The sequence below is a fragment of the Plecotus auritus genome, assembly GCF_963455305.1.
Source record: "Plecotus auritus genome assembly, chromosome: 9".
Lineage (NCBI taxonomy): Eukaryota > Metazoa > Chordata > Mammalia > Chiroptera > Vespertilionidae > Plecotus > Plecotus auritus.
Window position 1 is genome coordinate 112,200,892 of NC_137783.1, and position 19,824 is coordinate 112,220,715.

General features: G+C 47.6%; 1 protein-coding gene across 20 annotated transcripts; it reads left to right on the forward strand.

The window, feature by feature from the left end:
• Window positions 1–100: 100 nt before the first annotated feature.
• Window positions 101–19,550, forward strand: PGAP2 (post-GPI attachment to proteins 2). Of its 20 annotated transcripts, XM_080687209.1 has the most exons (10): window positions 278–340; window positions 3,400–3,563; window positions 4,290–4,354; window positions 5,573–5,593; window positions 8,603–8,777; window positions 12,742–12,926; window positions 17,226–17,478; window positions 17,623–17,717; window positions 18,337–18,445; window positions 18,625–19,550. In XM_080687209.1, exons 6-10 carry the CDS (start codon window positions 12,759–12,761, stop codon window positions 18,753–18,755), a joined length of 756 nt encoding a protein of 251 aa, XP_080543335.1. In that variant the 5' UTR covers window positions 278–340; window positions 3,400–3,563; window positions 4,290–4,354; window positions 5,573–5,593; window positions 8,603–8,777; window positions 12,742–12,758; the 3' UTR covers window positions 18,756–19,550. The 20 variants fall into 20 exon arrangements, with proteins under 20 accessions (XP_080543324.1, XP_080543340.1, XP_080543328.1 ...); XM_080687211.1 differs by lacking the exon at window positions 4,290–4,354; XM_080687199.1 differs by lacking the exons at window positions 3,400–3,563; window positions 4,290–4,354 and adding an exon at window positions 6,414–6,437 and having other exon boundaries at window positions 18,941–19,550.
• Window positions 19,551–19,824: the final 274 nt, after the last annotated feature.

A 19,824-nucleotide genomic window follows, 5' to 3' on the forward strand; every position in this document is an offset into this window, starting at 1 on the left:
CCTACTACTCATTGGGCAACGAGGCTTTTGAAACTGAACGTGAGGGCGGTCTTTGGTAGACGGGGCGAGGAGGAAGAGGAGGGACTTAGGGAATTAGGGGGAGGAAAGGGAAGGGATGGTGGGAGGGACTTGGAGTCCCGCCTCTCACCGCCGCGGTTGGCTGGAAGGGAGTCGTGATGTCACACAGGGCCCCTCGAAGTGGGCTGGTGAGTGGCTACACTGGACGGGGTGTGGGAGAAGAATGGTGACGTAATACAGAGGTTCCGCCCCCTTCCTTAGAGCGGAGAGACCCGGCTGCTGAAGCTCGGGCCAATCAGAGTGAAGGCTACTGGATGGCATGGTAACTATTTTACCCTCACCTTGCCCCAGTTCATGGGCGGTGAAGGGAAGGCTTCCCCATGGTACCTCCCTTCGCTTCCTGGCCAAACCACGTGCAGAGCTAGAGGACCCTCCCGGGAGGTCTGACTGTCCGTGTAGCTTGCCTGCAGCTGCTGCGAGGCCTCAAAACCTGGCCTCCTTGTCTCCTGACCCATGTCAGCCCCAGCACAACCTTTCTTTCCCTCTCTGAATCCCTAGAATAGACAGGAGCTCAGAGATGCCCGAGGGACTGGCTCAGAATAGGACTTCTTTTCCGCTTGTGCTTTAGGAACACCCAGTTATTCCTAAAGCCCTGGTTCAAATGTTCCCGCCTTCTCTGGGATACATTTGCTGATCTCTGTCAGAAAGTTGGGTTAATGTTTGGGCAGGCCTCTGTCACAATGTATCCTGTTACATCGCTGTCTATGTGCCTGGGCTTTTGGAGGGCAGAGCTGCATTTTCTTCATCTTGGTGTTAAAAACAAAATTCAGCTGCGTAAATCTGAAAAGCTTTTAGCAAAAGACATCTTTTCTTTGGGGGAGGAGAAGAGGAAGGTTTTTTTATTATGTAACTGCTTCTTTCTATGGAGGACAAAGAGGGCCTATGTGACAGATTACCCTTACTGGTGCTTGGCCAGAAAGTTTTATACTGGTTAAGATTATGTTTCTGGGAGAGGTTGAAAGTGCAAGTAGATCAGGTATTAAATCTAGGTTTGGTATGGGCTTTAGGTTGAGTGATGCCATTTTGGGCCTATAGCTTTTTTTTTTTTTTTTTTTTTTTTGCTTTTTTTCTTTAACATTGGTGTTCCTAGCTTGGAGCAGAAGCCTGACATTACAAAGTGAGGGTTGTACATGTTCTAGAAACTAGATCTCATGACTGAGAGCCCCAAACAAAATAGCAGGGATTGCTCAGAAAGCCTATTAGGATTACCACTCCACCACCATCTCTTACTGGGGCATCAATGCCAAATTGATTTGAAATGGGCTGTGCCCAAAAGTAATACAATGGAATTTGCAAAGGACTGGACTGGGCACATGTTTGGCTCTTAGAAGCACTAAGTAAATGTTTATTTCCTTCCTCTTGATAGTGAAGGGTGATGCTCATAAATAGCATATAATTAGGTTTTTAACTAGAGCATTTAGTTCTTTGCAGTTAATTTATTGGTATATTCAGTAATTTTATCTAATATTTTATCCTTATCCTTCCTGTTCTGTTTCTGTCTCTCCTTTACTAGATTTTTATTTATTTTTTTGTAGTAATAACTGCCATTTATTGAGGCCCAGCTCTTTGCCAGATCTGTTTAAAAATTGAGATATAATTCACATGAGAAATTATATAATTCACATATGATTCAAATTTACCCATTTAAAGTGTACTACAATCCAGAGGTTTTTGGTATATTCATATGGTTGTGCAACCATCACCACTATCTAATTTCAGAACATTTTCATAACCCCAAATAGAAACCCATACTCTGTCCAGGTAGTTCAGTTGGTTAGAGCATTATCCCAATATGCCAAAGTTTCAGGTTCTGTCCCTGGTCAGGGCACATACAAGAATCAACCAATGAATGCATAAATACGTGGAACAACAAATCAATATTTCTCTCCCCCTTCCTCTCTCTCTAAAAATCAGATCAATTAGCAGTCATTCTCTCTCTCTTCTTTTTAATTCTCACCAGAGGATATTTTTCCATTGATTTTTAGAGAGAGTGAAAGAGAGAGGGAAAGACAGAGAGAAAAAAAAGGAGACATATGTACTACTATTTGTAATATTTCAAACAATTAAAAAATAAATAAAATAAAAATTCTAAAAAAAAAAAAAGAAAAGAAAGAAAGAGAGAAATATCGATGTGAGAAAAACTAATCGATTGGTTGCCTTTTGCATGCTCCCCAACCAGGGCCTGGGCCAGGGAGGAGCCTGAACCAAGGTACATGTCCTTAACCGGAATCCAACCTTGGACCCTTTGGTCCACAGGCCAATGCTCTATCCACTGAGCAATAGTCATTCTCTATCTCTCCCTCCCCCAGCCCCTGGCAACTACTAATCTACTTTGTTTCAATGAATTTGCCTGTTCTGGATATTTCATATAAATGGAGCCATATAATATGGCCTTTGTGTCTGACTTCTTTTACTTAGCATAATGTTTTTTTTTTGTTTTTTTTTTAAATATATTTTATTGATTTTTTACAGAGAGGAAGGGAGAGGGATAGAGAGTTAGAAACATCGATGAGAGAGAAACATCGATCAGCTGCCTCCTGCACACCTCCCACTGGAGATGTGCCCACAACCAAGGTACATGCCCTTGACCGGAATTGAACCCGGGACCCTTCAGTCCGCAGGCTGATGCTCTATCCACTGAGCCAAACCGGTTTCGGCAGCATAATGTTTTTAAGGTTAATTTGTGTTGTAGCATGGATTAGTACTTCATTTCTTTTCAGGGCCAAATAATATTCCATTTTATAGATATATTTTGTTTATACATTCATGAGTTGAATGACATTTGAGTTGTTTCCATTTTGTAGCTACTAAGAATGATACTGTTATGAACATTCATGTACAAGTCATTTATGGACATGTTTTCAATTCTTTTGTATTTATACTTTTATACCTGGGAGTAGATTGTAGAGTCATATGGTAACTATGTTTAACATTTTGAGGAACTGTCAAACTGTTTTACAAAGTGACTATACCATTTTACATTCCCACCAGCATTATATGAGGGTTCCAATTTATCCACATCACTTCCAACACTTGTTATTTTCCTTTAAAAAAATTACAGCCATCCTTGGGGGTGTGAAGTATCATCTCAATTGTCCTTTTCATATACATTTCCCTAATAACTAATGATGATGACTATCTTTTTATGTGTTTGTTGGCCATTTAAATCTCCTTTCCTGCATTCTTCCAGATTATTTTGTTTTTCCTCCTGTGCCAATTTAAAAATAAAATTCTCTTTTTCTATTATTATATCGGTCTCCTAGAAATTACCACATGAATTTCTAAATTACCAAAGTGTCATGCTAATCACTACCTTTACAGGAAGAGTAGAGTTTGCTGAGATGGAGGAAAAGAAGCATTCCAAGCCAGATGAACAGGGAGAATAAAGATGTGGGACCAGGAAAGAGCTCAAGACAGGGAACAAGGGCCAGAAGCAGGCATCTGTAGGTTGGAGCTAAACAAAGAGGATGACCTGAAGCCCAAAGGTAGAAAACCTAAATCCAGTTTTTGAAACTAAATGGAAGTGGTCTTTTAGTAAAGTTTTATTAATTGTTCACTTGCCCTGGGACCTTAAAGGAGAAGGTGAGAAGAATTCAAAGTCAAAAAAAGTAGTTTTGAGAATAAGACACCTTTCCTCCAGGAGTGGGACAGAGATATCTCTGGGTTCCCCACCATTGGCCAACCCAGGGCTTGCCACAGAGCAGGCCTACACTGAGTGAATGAACAAAAGTGAATGCATGAAATAAGCTCTGGCAAGTTAATAAAAATTGGGGTCTCTGTTTCCCCATTTGCAAAGTGGTGATTTTTTAAAAATATATTTTATTGATTTTTTACAGAGAGGAAGGGAGAGAGATAGAGTTAGAAACATCCATCAGCTGCCTCCTGCACACCCCCTACTGGGGATGTGCCCGCAACCAAGGTACATGCCCTTGACCGTAATTGAACCTGGGACCCTTCGGTTGGCAGGCCGATGCTCTATCCACTGAGCCAAACTGGTTAGGGCTTTTTTTTTTTTTTTTTTCTGCAATACTGGGCCAATGGGCAAAGTGATGGAGCAAGCTCCTATTCCATCTCCCTGCTCCAAAAATCCATGTAATATGTTGTCCTTGAGTAGAGGACATATCAGATAGTAAATTGATAAGAACAGATACTATACTTGATCTTAGCCAAAAGGCCGAGAACTGATGCAAAGTGATCTTGCTACCTTGTAGGATATGACTAAAGGATCTCATGTGCCAGTCTAAAATCCTGGTTCTGCCATTTACTAGCTGTGTGAGTAGGTAACTTTACCTTCTGTTTTCCATTGATAAAATGGGTATATTAATAGTATCTTTCTCATAGAGTTTTTAATGAGGATTAAATATGATAACATAAAAAGCAGAAAAGTGCCTGGGACACAGGGGACTCAAAATGTGCTAATTATTACTGTGGGGATTAAATGGGGGGAAATGTGGCCCTGGCCGATTGCTTAGTTGGTTAGGGTGTCATCCAGATACATCAAGGTTGTGGGTTAAAACCAGTCAGGGCACATACAAAAAGAAGCAATCAATGAATGTATAAATAAGTGGAACAACAAAACTTGATGTATCGCTCTCTCTAGAATCAATTTTTAAAAACTATGGGGGGAATAAGAACACATATGTAATACCATAATCAATAAAGAAATTTAAAAAAATTAATAAGTGGGGGGAAATGTGATGGTGGTGTCCAGCTTAGAGGCCCTCCAAGCCCTGTCGGTGCTCTGACAAAACAGGCATTGCACTTGCAGGAAGGATTACTGGTCCCTTCATCTCTTTCCCTATTGGGGTAGGATGATCTTTGCAAAGGGAGCCAAGAGTCTCCCTCAAGTTTCTCTCTCTTTTTTTTTTAATTCAAGCTTTTTTAAAAGTATATATTTTATTGATTTTTACAGAGAGGAAGGGAGAGGGATAGAGAGTTAGAAACATGGATCAGCTGCCTCCTGCACACCCCCTACTGGGGATGTGCCCGCAACCAAGGTACATGCCCTTGACCAGAATCGAACCTGGGACCCTTCAGCCCGCAGGCCAACGCTCTATCCACTGAGCCAAACCGGTTAGGGCTCAAGTTTCTTTATGGGTCAGTCAGCGTGGGGAGGGAACCCTGGGGGCCGGTTTCTGGTGATCAACCCTTTCTTTCATCGTGGGGAGAAACCAGGGCTGGGGCTGGAGATCCTCTCGGCTCTGTCTGACAGGGCAGGGCGCCCTCTCCTGATCAAAGGCGGGAATAGCTCTGGCCCAGAGTTTCTGGGGTGGGCCTCACTGGATTTAATTACCTGTCAGGTGCCCTCTTTGCTGAAATTCCCCAAATCGGCTCTGGGTAACAAAGTTTGGGACCAAGGTTGGGACAAAACTGATTTAATGTTTTAGAGGGGTGAGGCTGGATAATTCGGCTAGAATGGGGAGAAGGAGAGACTGGGGTCAAGAAATGAGAGAATTCGGGGCTTTGCTGAATTAATCTTCTGTTCTTTCAACAGGTGATGGAACGCAGTGGAGAGGTAAGGTAACTAGGCGGCTTATCCTACGGGTCAAACCCGTTGTACAGGGCTCTTCCGGCTGTCCCCACGCATCCGGAATTAGTGGAACAGATGAGGGCTAGGGAGGCATAGCTTGAGGGGACACCAGATTAAGGAGAAGAGCCCAGGGCCTGGGTCTGCAGAAGCGGGGAGGAGCCAGCAGAGGATCTGGGCGCAGTTTCCTTCCCAAGTTCCGCCCCAAGCGCGCCGGCCCCGCCCCCACCGTCCCACTCCCTCCCCGCCGCTTCCCCCTCCCCGTCGTTCCTCCCCCCCACACCCCCTGCCTCCCGGCCGGGCCTGGGCTACCCTCCGGGTCCCCAGACCCCTCCGCTCCTGGCCTGCGCTAGTGCGGTCTCCTCGCAGCCGCAGCCTTGGTGAGTATGGGGATGGGTGTGCTGGATCGCTGGGCAGCCCCAGTTGGGGGAGCTGGGCCACGTGGTTCAGGCTCCGCAGGGCCCCGTCCCTAACTCGGAGTCCTGGTCCCTACCCAGGAACTACTGCTGTCCTGCCTTGCTGAGCTGACCCCTTTCCCCTATCTGGGGCTGGGTGTGCAGAGGCTGAGCTCTCCCTTCTAAACATCACATGGACTCCTGCTCCGCATTCCTCCATAGGTGCCTGGAAATGCTTGTGTTGCCACCCAGCCGGTGGCTCAGTGGTTAGAGCATGGGCCCGCGGACTGAAAGGTCTGGGTTAGATTCCCGTGGGCTGGTCAAGGTCAAGGGCACTACCTCAATTGCAGGTTCTATCCCCGGCCCCCATGCAGGAGGCAATCTCTCATATTGATGTTTTTTTTCTTTCTAAGAATCAATGGAAAAAATAACCTCAGGTGAGGATTAACAACAAAAAAAACCACACACACAAAGAAAGCAGGTGTTGGAGGGGGCGAGGACTTGGAATCCAGTATATTAGTTTCAAATCTCAGCTGACAGTTATTAGCATGTGCTCTTGAGCAAATGTTTTTAGCCTCCCTGAGCCTTTCCTATTCTGTAAAATGGAAATAAATACCGGCCATAGTGCCCACTTCATAGAATTATAGTGAGGAGTAAAAGAAATTATATGTAGTACCTAGATTCAGAAGGCATCTAGTAACTGTGGATTAGGACTGGAAGCTGAGAAGATCTTTAGAGACCCTTGAGATGAGGTAGGGGTACTCCTAAGAAAGCTGTTTTCAACTAAGTAATACCTACAAGGAAGTTAGAGCTAACTGGGGCTGAACAGCTGACCTTCAGGTAGTGAGCTCACTGTTCTGGAGGAGTTGAATGTCCAAGTTGGAATGGTCTTATCTAAAACAACATGATCCCCATGTTGAACAACTGTGGAAATAGGCCCAGAATAGCTAGGTGACCTGCCCAAGGTCACACAGCTAAAAAGGAGGCCATGCATATCTTGAAGAAGTGGAACAGCCTGTTCTTACAACTTCCTTATCACCCCCTGCTTTGAGCAGTAACTTTCATAACTTTTCATTCCTTGAGGATCTGGTGTTCAGTTTGGGGACCCTGTGGTTCTGGAGGGATCTGTAGCAGCTGGCTTCAGGAAGGGATTTTAGGAGGGACTACTGCTACAAGCACAGAATCTGGATTTGGTCTGGGTGGGGAAGGTGTTCCCTTTCCAGGGCCTAGAGGGACTCAGTCTATTTGGATGATCCAAGGAATGTGTTTGATTGGGGAGGCTCACCAGAGCCACTTCCTACTCCCCTGAGAGACCCCTGGCCCCTAAAGGAAGAAAGGAGTTTGAGCAATTGGGATAGGCTGCCTGACAGGGCCTAGCAGAGAGATGGGCGGAGAAGATAGATGAAAATGTGGAGGTATATTTTCCTGGCTGGTTCCGGAAGGCCAGGAGGCCAGTCTGTGGCAGTCAGGTTCTTCCGGAGGGTGGGACTAGAAGGGAGAGTCCTGTGGGTGGAGCCCAGAAGAGTTGGAAAGTGGTGAGGATGGCTTTCCCTCTGGGTCAGCATATTGCTTTGAGGAAGGGCCTTCTCACTGTCTCTTGGTTTCTCTGTCTTTACAATGGGAACAGGGATGACTGACTTCATCCATATAGGATTTGGTTTTTACCTTTCTTCCTTTTATAGGCAGGCACTCTTTCTCCCTCCCCTTCTAATTTGACCTTTCTGCCAAGATCTCTGGCCTAAGAGGTAGGGGGTCAATGAAGACCAGAGTTGCAGTTTGTGACTCTGTGACCCTGAGCAGGTTCATGCTCCTTCTCTTGGTCTCAGCTTCTCCTTCTCTACACAGGGGGTTCTGGACTAGGATTGCTGCTGTATATTCGGCTATTATAGTTCCTGACCTTAGATAACCTCATCTGAGTGGGGCGTCACAATCCTCAGGAGCCCTTACCTACTATCCAGAGGGGGTGGACAGGCCCCTGGGCACTGGCAAGCCCCCAGAAGCTGACTAGGCAGCTTTCTTCAGTAAACAGCAAGCCCATGTCAGCACCAGGCCTGACTCTGCAAAACCTTTCGCTCTCAGAGCATGTGAGGCAGCAGGCGGGGACAAGTAGGGAGTCCGAGGTTCTGTTGGTTTCCATGGAGTGCTTGCTGCTGTGGATTGTGGTGCAGGCACACAGAGCTTGGGAAGGGACTAAGGGTACAAGTGGGACCCTGGGCCAGTGGGTAAAGCAGTGAGAGCTGATGGGAGGCCCTGAAGCATGAAAGCTCAAGGACTTGGGGGAGAGAGATGGACCTTTCTGCCTGCTAGAAGGCTTTAGAATTGGTTCCTGAAATAAGAGACTGGTTAAACCAGTTCCTATAGGCTTAGGCATAGGGAAGAGAAGATCCCAATCTATTCAAGTTTCATTTTAGCACAGGTCTGGTTCACTGTCCTCTGAAATTGAGGGTAAACATTCTCCTGGGTTTCCAAGTCAGTCTTCCTCATCCAGGACAGGAGCTGTCCAAGTTTAGGGGCTAGCTGGCTTCCTTCTGTGAGGACTGAGCACAAGAGCTGACTTCACCTTGCTGCCTTGGGCCCTGACAGCACACCACTCCATCCCCAGGTCTGACAAGATGTACCAGGTTCCACTGTCACTGGACCGGGATGGGACCCTGGTCCGGCTCCGCCTCACCATGGTGGCCCTGGTCACAGTCTGCTGTCCACTTGTCGCCTTCCTCTTCTGCATCCTCTGGTCCCTGCTCTTCCACTTCAAGGAGACTACGGCTACACACTGTGGGGTAGGGATTGGGGGCACTGATACCTCATATTGGATTTATTTTGGATCCTGGTTCTTTTGTAACAGGATTAGCAGTGGGATCCATCAAACATACTGGGCTGCTGGGGGGATGCCTGCAAATTGAGGTCACAAGGATTAGTCTCCCTCTACCTTCCATGGAGGTTGCTGGGGGCTGGGGTCTGAAGTTGGGCAGCCGCAGCAGAACCCAATCCTTCATAGAGGGGCAGATTCAGGAGACCCAGAGTTTCTGGGGGATGGAGAGAGAACAGGACTAAGCTAGAGGGCATTTGGAGCTTCTTAGTGTGGCACTGTGGGCTTGTGCCTGTTTCTATGGGTATGTAATTATGTATATGTGTGTGTAACTAAGGGATGTGACTATAATGGCTTTGAGTTGGGTATGTGTGTGAGAGAGACTGTATTTGTGCCTGTCTGGATGGGGATCTGATTATGAGTCTGTGTTCCGAGGTAGGTTCCAGGCCCTCTGAGGTTTCATAGATGGCCATGTACCCTCTGGACAGCAATATGGGGTGCTGGGCCAGGAAGAAAGATGTGATAATTCTTTCTCTATAGGATATTGGAGTAAAGGGGGTGAGACCTGTGTTTACTTTTGTCATACTCCTAGTTTATCCACTGACTCTGTATATTACCTGAGACAACAATACTGAGCCTCAGTTTCCCCATGTCTACTAGTATAGAGCTCTGGGTAGAGGAAGAATAAGAAGATGATTTATGAAATGTTAAGGGTGAGGAGCAGAAGGAAGAGGAGGAGAAGGAAATTGTCAGGGTGGAAGACAGAACAGGGGAGGAATTTACCTATGTGCTCTAAGTAGAAAAGAGGTAGGGCCTGGACATGGACTTTTGCATTAGCCTCAGCAAGAGCTCTGAAGACTCCCAGTCCTATAAAGAGCATTTGCTCCAGAAAAAGGGCTGTGACTAGCAGTGGAGTCTGGCTGGGGATAGAGGTGGGGCACTTCTTTTGTTCATAGGACTTGAAGTTTTCCCTCTTGATTTGTCAATGGATAATCATGGGCCTTGAGCAATGGGTAGCCGGTCTGATAAAAACCAGGCTGGGAGCTATCAGAAAAAACAGAACTAGAAGAAAGAGGGTGACCGGGTGATCTAAGGGGGACCTAGTTCCAAGACCTAGTTATCACCTTAGAAAAGATCCAAGACTACTTCTCACCTTAGATAATACAACAAATGTTTCTATTCCCCTGGCCAACTCCTCTTCATTCTGCAACATCCTGCTGAGGTGTATCCTCCTCCAAAAAGCCTTCTTGAGCTTCCTTGGGGCAAATTTAACCACTCCCTCACACAGTTGTATCAACTTATATTTGTGTATCTTCCCCACCAGAATGCACGCTCCTTGAAGGTGAGCACTACAACTGAATCAGTATTTGTTGAGTAAGTGAATAAGACCCCCAGACCAGTGCTCTGGGAAAAGGAAGGCAGGGTATAATGCAGTCATAGTCCATACAGAAAATCATAATATTTGTACAGCATATGGAGTTAAATGTAGGCTGTTTGCTCTGCCCTTCATGGCTGGTTCCAAGGGCTAATGGGAACAATAACCTTGGCATATCTGGCATATCTATGACCCATTCTTGGCATACTGGTTATGTAGATAAGTTATAGGTAGCTGTAGGAGGGGTAGTTCTGGTCCCTCTGGGCAGAACTAGGCCTAGCAACCCTGGGGGTATTATATTCCTACTCCCTGGGATTACCATGTTGGATCTCCCTGGGGATTTCTGTATAGGCTCTGAATTTTTCACCCTGAATTTCCAAGGAATGGCCAACCCTAGGAATGAAAGAAGTAACCTTAGTTTAACATATCTATAATTAGATGACTTTACTTCTGCTTGCACATCCCCAGTGATGCCGAGTTTTCTTCCTCCCCAGGCAGGCTATTCTAACGAGGCTTAGTAGCTAACAATTAGCAAGCTCACTCTTATAGTGAGCATACACTCTCTTCTTAGTGAATCTCTGCTTTGGGAGCTACTTAGAGCTACTCTTTCCTCCTGGTTTCCAGTCAGCCCTGCAGAGATGGGAGTCAGTGAGCCTACTCTTAGGTAGCATAACTCTAGTTCCTTCAGGCATTATTGGTCACTGTTCTCTCCATGCTAAGCCCTAATCTGGGCATAGGACTTCATATGGACTGGGCAGTACAGGCAAAAACAGGACTGTTCTGTGCTTGCTTCGGCAGCACATATACTAAAATTGGAATGATACAGAGAAGATTAGCATGGCCCCTGCGCAAGGATGACACGCAAATTTGTGAAGCGTTCCATATTTAAAAACAAAAACAAAATAAAACAGGACTGTTCATTTCCTATTACAGGCTGTTAGGCCTCTCTTAATGCAGCCTGAGCTGCCAATAGCTGTTTCTGCATCTGTCCAGGCTGGACACTGATAGTTCATATTCAGGCCTGTCTAGATTTCTTCTGGATCATGAATCTATTGTCCTAAGATTAGCTCTCCAATGGGGCCCAACAACATACTCATTCCTATTCCAACAAAAAATGGTGAAATCCTATTCTGTTTTCTACTTTTCCCTTCCCAGAAACCTACCTGTATCTCTAGACAAACTCCCCACCCCCATCCCTGGCAAGGAAGCTGTTGTGGGCTGACCTTAGCCGCTATCACTTCTTACCTTTTCAGAGTGTTCCAAAATTTATGACGTGGCCTTATTGGTCCTAGGAAGGCTGTCTGCCTGAGCAGGCGTGGAGATCTGGGCACTCTGTGGGTGGGAAGGCCGGCCCTGAGGAGCTGGGGGTGGGACCCTTTAGTCTTAAAACAGTCTCAGTCTGGCTAAAGCCCTCAACCCAAGCTCCGGACCCTTCAGCACCCAGTGTGAGTGTTGCTCAGTGCACCCCTCCCTCCCCCAGCCCTTCCCCTGTCCCAAATCCTGATGGTGAGCTAGACTAATGGACTGGGGTCCCCTAATGGAGGGAGCTATGAGTCCCAAGGGGAGATTTGGTCTTAGGCATTTTAATACAAAATCATCTTTGTCCACCCCCCTCCCCAACCCCGCCCCCTGCCCTGAAGGGAGCCTATCTTGAGAGGTCATGGTGGTTGGGGCAGTAGCGGGTGGAAAGGGAGTTCTTTGCCCAGAGGGAGAAGGGAGCAGAAGCAGCCCAGTTTCCTGGGTCTAGGTCTGTCTGTCCTGGGTGTGGTCCAACAAGGTTTCCATGATCCTCAGATTCCTGTAAACCTTGAAGTGGGTGACATGGTCTTCTTAGAGAGAAAGGAAATAGAAGTCTGGGCCTCAGAAGGACCCTGGTATCTTGGGATCAGGGTATACTGCTGGCCTGAGGCTTGGATCATTCTGAGCCTGGAGGTGGGATGGCTGGTAGCCTGTGGTCCCATTGAAGTAGGTCTGGGGCACACCCACTGTTCCTAGTTGAACATGGGTAAAGAGCTGGAATGTGGTCAGACAGGGTCAGTGGGAGGGCTTGGGCCGGTGTGAGATAGGGTTCTTTGTCTAGGATCCTTGACCTGTAGAAAGCCTTGATTGGAGCCTTAAGCTGTCAGGTGGCAAGAGGCCTTAGACCTAATGATTGATCCTGGCATAGTGCTGGGCCTCAGTCTCCCATTCTGTGGAATGGAAATAATAGCCCTTCCACCTCTGACCCTTCTGAGTGGGAATGAAGGTAGTGAGGATGAGGTGGGCCATCAGAGCTTTCCTGTCCAGGCCACTAGGAGCCTCTATTTTCCAGACCCTTCAAGAGTGGCTGTATAGGATCAGTGTGCCAAGGGGATTCCTAAGACCTGACACTGTCTGTCTCTGCTGCTCTTACCTCATCTACCGCTGCACCTCCTTCTCTTCTAAACTATTTTTCTTTTTTCCTTATGTTCTTCTACTCTTTTGGCTCTTTTCTATACCCCAAGCAGCTTTGGAAAAGGCCTTACTTTCCCAGACCTAGGTATCCCACCAGGCCCTATGTTGTATCCCTTGCCCTGCCTAGGCACCAGTTCCTACAAGATGTTCTCTGCGGCCTCCCAGCCCTTGGACCCTGATGGGACCATCTTCCGGCTTCGCTTCACAGCCATGCTCGGGTGGCTCATCACTTTCCCTGTGTTCGGTTTCTTCTTCTGCATCATCTGGTCCCTGATGTTCCACTTTGAGTATACGGTGGCCACTGACTGTGGGGTGAGTGCCATGCTCCCCAGCACTGGGTCAGGGCCAGGTTGGGAGATGGAGATAAGGGCAAAATCAGAAAGTAGGTGAGAAGGTGGAGGGTTAGAGAGAGGGGAAAGAGATAAAAGGATGGTGGGGGCAAGTCAGAGTTAGGGGGGTTTGAGGGAGAGACTCAGAAAGTAGAGTCACAGTCCTCCAAGAGTAGAAGAGGATTATAGGGAGTGCAAGGGAGCAAAGGGGAAAGGGTGAAGGGAAGGGGGTGGGAATAGGTAAGAGAGATCATGAGAGGGAGAAGGAGAGTGAAGAAAGACCATTCTGAAAGGGAATCCAGAACTGAAGAAGTAAGATGAGGCCAGGAGCTAGAAGTAACAGCTATAGCTCAGACTGGGGGCCTGACCTAAGAGGACCCCAAGCCTTGCTATGGGGTATTCTAGCTTGGATTCTGTCTCTGGCCTCCCTGTGTCCACTCAGAGTTCTGCCAACTAGAAACCTAGATGGACTTCCTGCCTCCAGGAGCAGTCCACCAGGCCTTTGTTGAGGACCTAGGAGTAGAGGTTCTGTGTCAGGGGCATTGAATTGAACATGGACTTGCCCTTAGCATTTCATTCATACAGGAGATAGTCCTAGACCCAGACAGTCACTACACGGTGAGATATGACTCCTTTTGTGATAAAAGGGAAGACAGGGATAGCAGGGCCCAGAGTAAGCACATAACCTACCTTGGACATTGGGGAAGACTTCCTTCCTTGAGTGGGCATTGTTGCTGTGGGGTGAAGAAGAATCTTTGTGAATGCCAGGCTGACAACTTTGGGGGTGGAGGGATGGGACTGATAACTTGGTTTTATCCAGAAGGCAATGGGAAGCTTTGGAAAGATTTTAAACAGGAAAGGGGAATGGGAAAAAGAAAGAAAAAACAAACAAACAAAAAACAGGAAAGGGACATGACATTTTTGTGGTTTAGAAGACCAATCTGCCCCTAAGAGGATGGCAGAGGACAAGAGTAGAGAGGCCAGTGAGGAGGCTAGTACAATAGCTCATGCTACTGGGAGATGAGAGCTAAGATGGGGACTGTAAGGATAAACAGGAGGGATGGAGTCTAGAGAACAGAAAGTGGAAATGACAGGAGTGGGAGTTTTTTTTTTTTAATATATTTTATTGATTTTTTACAGAGAGGAAGGGGGAGGGATAGAGAGTCAGAAACATCGATGAGAGAGAAACATCGATCAGCTTCCTCCTGCACACTCCCTACCGGGGATGTGCCCGCAACCAAGGTACATGCCCTTGACCGGAATTGAACCTGGGACCCTTCAGTCCGCAGGCCGACGCTCCATCCACTGAGCCAAACCGGTCAGGGCAGGAGTGGGAGTTTTTGACCAGTTGGAAAGCGGCAGGGTGCAGTAAGGTAAATAGGAAAGTGATCCATAATTTCAGGGAACTTTTATCTGAGGCCAAAAATATGAATCTCTAATGATAAATACTGAGATGCTAAGACAGGGAATATTTTGGGCCCCCTCCCTTTATATCATGTGCATTTCTGCCCTGCTGCCCTGCCACAGATCCATTAAGCTATTTCCTCCAGACCAAAGGGTTTCTATTCTTGCGGGGAGGGGTTATGTTCCCATCTCTCAGTACTCTTAGCTCTGGGCTCATGGTGAGGTTTGAGGTGAACTGTGTACCTGGTTTCTGGTAGCTCCTGATGTTGCTTGTTGCTGGCATAGTTGGTGAATGGGAAACTTGTATGCTTGGTGTATATGAGTATCTGTACTTGATTGTGTGTGTGTGTGTGTGTGTGTGTGTGTGTGTGTGTGTGTGTATGTGTATGAGAGAGAGAGAGATGAGAGAGGCAATTCCTGCTCTTAGAACTCTGCCCTCATTCCTAGTCTGGGTAGAGTTTGTAAGGACAGGACTGGCAGCCACAGGCCCTAATTCTCTCTTCCTCCTCAGGTGTCTCCCCAGCTCTGCCATCTCTACTCTTTACCTGTTTCCCAGCATTGGCCGGGGATGTGAGCTCTTAAATGCACTGGGCTCTTCCATCCAAGCTTTAGAGGCTGGTCCTGTTCCTCTTAAATAGCTGAGATTGTGGCAGGAGTTTTCAGAATGAATATTCTAGGAAGTGAAGGTAACACTCCCACTCACCCTACTCAGAGGACCTATTCAGAGAGGCAGAAAAGTCAAGTAAGGAGGCTTGGAGATCTCAGAAGTGTCTGGTGAACGACTCCCACCTCTCCCTCATATGTAGGCCATCTCATGATTAATAGTCACATAGTAGCTCACCACCTATTTTCAGGCTTTTCAGAGAAGTTTGTCTTCTGAAAGCCATTCCTTGTACTAGATACTGCAGATGCTTTGCATACATTATATTTAATATTCACAATTACCCTGTAAGGTAGGTAGTAGTATCCCTATTTTGTCAATGAGGAAATTGAATCTCAGAGAGGTGAAGTGGCTTGCTCACGGTTATCCCACTAATAAAGGCAGAGCTGGGCTGTAGACCCAGGTTTGTATGTCTCTAAAGCCTCCATGCTGTCCCTTCACTGAATACCCAGAGTGAATATCTGAGCCTGGTCTCAAGCTATGGTATCTCCAGCGCTGGCCTTGAGAGCAGCACCCTCTCTCTGAGAGCTTTGCACTTAGTTTCCTCTGACAGTGCTGATGGGAATCCATCTCCTTTTCTATGAAGGCTATGAAGCCCCTGGCTGGTGCTTCTCTAGACCCATCCCTGCCCTGTGAGCTGCCTCCATCATGCCTACCTGACTAGCTGCTTTGGAGACCCAGTCAATGTCTCCATTGGGAAAAAGGAAGGGATCTTGCGAAACTCCATTTCTGAAGACTGGTCTCACCATAATCGCAGCAGTGTCATTCCCTCTCTGGGCTCTGGCACTGCTCTGCCCCTTATTGAAAGTCTAAAAAAAGTCCATGAAAAGTGTGGGCAACAGACTGGTAGGTTCCAGAGTCCTGGAATCTTTTAGAAATGCAGATTTTTAGATTCCAGACCTTTTGCACTCTCACACAGTCCCCAGTGAGTTATATCCATATTAAAGTTTCAGAAGCAGCTCCAGGCCCTCGAGTCCAAGAGAGCCTCCTCCTGGCTTTCTTGTTCCCATAGAAGCTACTGTTACTCATCTCCCACCCTCTCACCCTCCCATACAAGCAACACAGCAATCCTTGCAGTTGTGTATTATCTCCTCCTCCTTCCTCAACTTGAAAAAATTATGCTCTAATTCTCTAAGGAATGAGGAAACCCATTTTTTTTAAAAATAAATCTTTATTGTTCAGATTATTACAGGTGTTCCTCTTTTTTTCCCCCTAGCTCCCCTCCACCTGATTCCCCACCCCACCCCATGCCCGTACCCCCTGCCACTGTCTTCATCCATAGGTGTAAGCTTTTTGTCCAGTCTCTTCCTGCACCCCTCACACCCCCTCCCCGCTGAGAATTGTCAGTCCACTCCCTTTCTATGTCCCTGATTCTATTATATTCACCAGTCCATTCTGTTCTTCAGATTTTTTATGCACTTGATTTTTAGATTCACTTGTTGGTAGGTATGTATTTGATGTCATTTTGTTGTTCATAATTTTTATCTTTACCTTTTTCTTCTTCTTCCTCTTCTTAAAGAACACCCTTCAGCATTTCATGTAATCCTGGTTTGGTGGTGATGAACTCCTTTAGCTTTTTCTTGTCTGTGAAGCTCTTTATCTGAAGGAAACCCATTTTTGAGAAAGATGGTTGGGAGAGACAGATGTACCAGATCAGGGTGACTACCACAGGTTAGGAGCATCACACTCTTAAACATGATCAGGGTGGGGGTTTTCTTCTGGGCAGCTCCCCCAGTATCTCACAGTACCTCTACCACTTAGGCACACCTGCCTAGAAAACAGTCAGGGGAACAGTTCAGTTGGGCAGTGAATCCAGCATTGTCCCAAGGAAGCTCAGATGGTCTCTGACCCATCCATGTCGTGGGACTGAATCTGGGGTCCTGGGTTCACGGAACCTCTCAGGGCCTTTCACTACTGGCTTAGAGAGTCTCAGAACCTATCTACAGCTTTCCCAGTCATGTGTAGGTTCCATGTATAGGGAGATGGAGGTCACATATGTCCCTGCACAAATACCAGTCTGGCTAGGGAGAGAGAACCAAGCACTTTGGGGAGCTGGGACCTGAAAAGGGAGGTCTCCAAGGAGAGCTCTGTGGGTACCTAAAGGAGGCCTTTCTGGAGCACAGCCTTCTGAGGGCCAGGTTGATTAGATAGAGAGAAGGATCTCCAGGTGGGTGGGTGTGGCAAGGGCCAGTGCCCACATGGGTCACAACTCTCTAGGTGCCCAATTACCTGCCTTCGGTGAGCTCTGCCATTGGTGGGGAGGTGCCCCAGCGCTACGTGTGGCGCTTCTGCATCGGCCTGCACTCGGCACCCCGCTTCATGGTGGCCTTCGCCTACTGGAACCACTACCTCAGCTGCACCTCCCCGTGTCCTAGCTACCAACTGCTTTGCCGGCTCAACTTCAGCCTCAACATCATCGAGAACCTCGCGCTGCTAGTGCTCACCTATGTCTCCTCTTCCGAGGACTTCAGTGGGTGACCTGAGGAGGGAAGGAGAGTGGGGAAGGAAGGGTTCTGGGAGGGGATGCCCCTGCCCCTCCCTTACTCCGATCTTCAGATGTAGGGTTCGGGTGCTTCCTGCAATGAGCGCTCCCAACCCTCCTCTCTCCCTCCAGCTATCCACGAAAACGCTTTCATTGTGTTCATCGCAGCATCTCTCAGTCACATGCTCCTCACCTGTATTATCTGGCGGCTGACCAAGAAGCACACAGTAAGTCAGGAGGTACAGTCTACACCTAGGGTAGACCTGGGGCTCCAGGCGCAGAGAGGACAGTCAAGGAGACCTGTCCTCTGCATGTGGTTAATGGTGAGATGGGAACTGGAGTTCTAATTGGAATCTTGGCTGAGGCTGGGACTTGAGGATAAGGGGAAGGTAACTGGTCAGAATTGGGTAGTATGGGAGACTGGAGAAGAGAGGAGATGGAGGCTCCAAATGGAGGTAGAATGAGGGGCATGGGTTAGGAAGACGTGTCAGGGTCTGTGGTCTGTAATAATTACAATTGCACCCCCCCCGCACCCCCCCCCCCCCGCCCCGCCACATACACCCTTTTCTTCCCAGTATCTGGAGGTGTTGGATTGGTTGGTTGACTGCAAGTAACTTTCATATTCCATCTTCTCAAAGTGGGAGGGGCAGGGACACCACTGCTCCTTAGACCCATTATACCCCCAATGCAGGGATGTCAACATGCCCATTATTCCTGCTGTCCCTGTCTGTGCCCCCTTCCATGACCAAGGTTGGGGAGACCAGTCCTTAGGAGTTGGGGTTAACAGGGGAGGCCACCGACACATATCCAACAAGCTGCAGAGTAATCAGACAGTCTATCCTATAGGATCAGAAGTCCTACAACTGGAAACAGCGGCTCTTCATCATCAACTTCTTCTCCTTCTTCACGGCGCTGGCTGTCTACTTTCGGCACAACATGTATTGTGAGGCTGGAGGTGAGGCCAGGCTAGGACCCATAGATGGTCACAGGACAATTGTGTTTCCTATAGTGTGCAATATGGTGTTGTGCTCCCTGTGTAGTGATGTAGTGGTGGTGATTTATCAAGAGGCCCCAGGTCAGGGGGAAGGTGGGGACAGGAGGCTCACCATGCCCTTCCTTGTGTCCTCAAAACAGTGTACACCATCTTTGCCATCCTGGAATACACTGTTGTCCTAACCAACATGGCATTCCACATGACAGCCTGGTGGGACTTCGGGAACAAGGAGCTTCTCATTACCTCCCTGCCTGAGGAAAAGCGGTTCTAAACCCTTCTCTCCTGCAGAGGAGGCCCACTGTCCAGAAACTAGAAACGAGATAACCACTCTGGCCTTCCCTACCTCCTGTGTCCTCTCTGGGCCCTACTGAAGTGGGGGAGGGAAGAAGGAGGAAGGGCACAGGACATGGCTTTACCCAGCTCTACGACATCTCCTTTTCCCCACCCCATGTGAAGGCACAGGGACCTTCAAGCAGCATCACCCTTACCTGAGAAGCCCCAAGAAGCTGAGTTGGCAGGAGAGCTCCATCTGGTGCTAAAAAAGTCCTGAGGTTCATAACCACCATCTGGTTCTTGGCCTTAACATAGCCACCTCTCGTTGAGGTCAGGGACCACTGAGCAGTGGCTGCCACCTGAAAACCACAGCCATTGTCTTCCTGTGGTCATTCACTTGGCTCATATCTCTAATAATCTACTCTGCACACCCTGCTAAGGCTGCCCAGATGGTCTAGTCCTGACTTCATCTCTGATGATGGGGGGTGGGCAGGCTGCATGATTTCCAAGGGCTCTGCCAGTCCGTGCTTCTGATATCACCTTGTGGAGGTGGTGATCTGTACCTGAAGGCTGACTGCTCCAGAAAAAGCACTGGCACAGCATATATTTTTCTTCCCTTCTGAAATCTCTGGCTTACAGACTCATCCTCCTTGACAAAAGTGTGGGGTGGAAGGGCCAGAGGCAGATTCCGACCCCAACTGGTACCCCTTCCCCAACCTCCCTACTATCCCAGGCTCTGAGCTCTTTTGATTGTACATTTTATTTCAAAGGAAAATAAATTTTTTTGTGAACAGTCTGGGCTAGGCTTGCTTGTCTTTGGGCTTATCTCTAATGGGACTGAGGTGAGGACAAGCTCCAAGGATGGAGGGAATAAATCCATGGTAGGTTATGATTCCACATGGTGTCCCACTACCTCCTTAGGCCTGGAGTCTCCTATGGCTGATCTAAGCCCCAATTTTGGTGAGCAGAAGTAACTGAGCTATCCTTGTAATGACTCCAGGCCTGGAAGCTGAGATACCTGGGAGTCTTGGGTGGAGGTAAAAGCTTGAGTTCTAGCCCCAACTGCC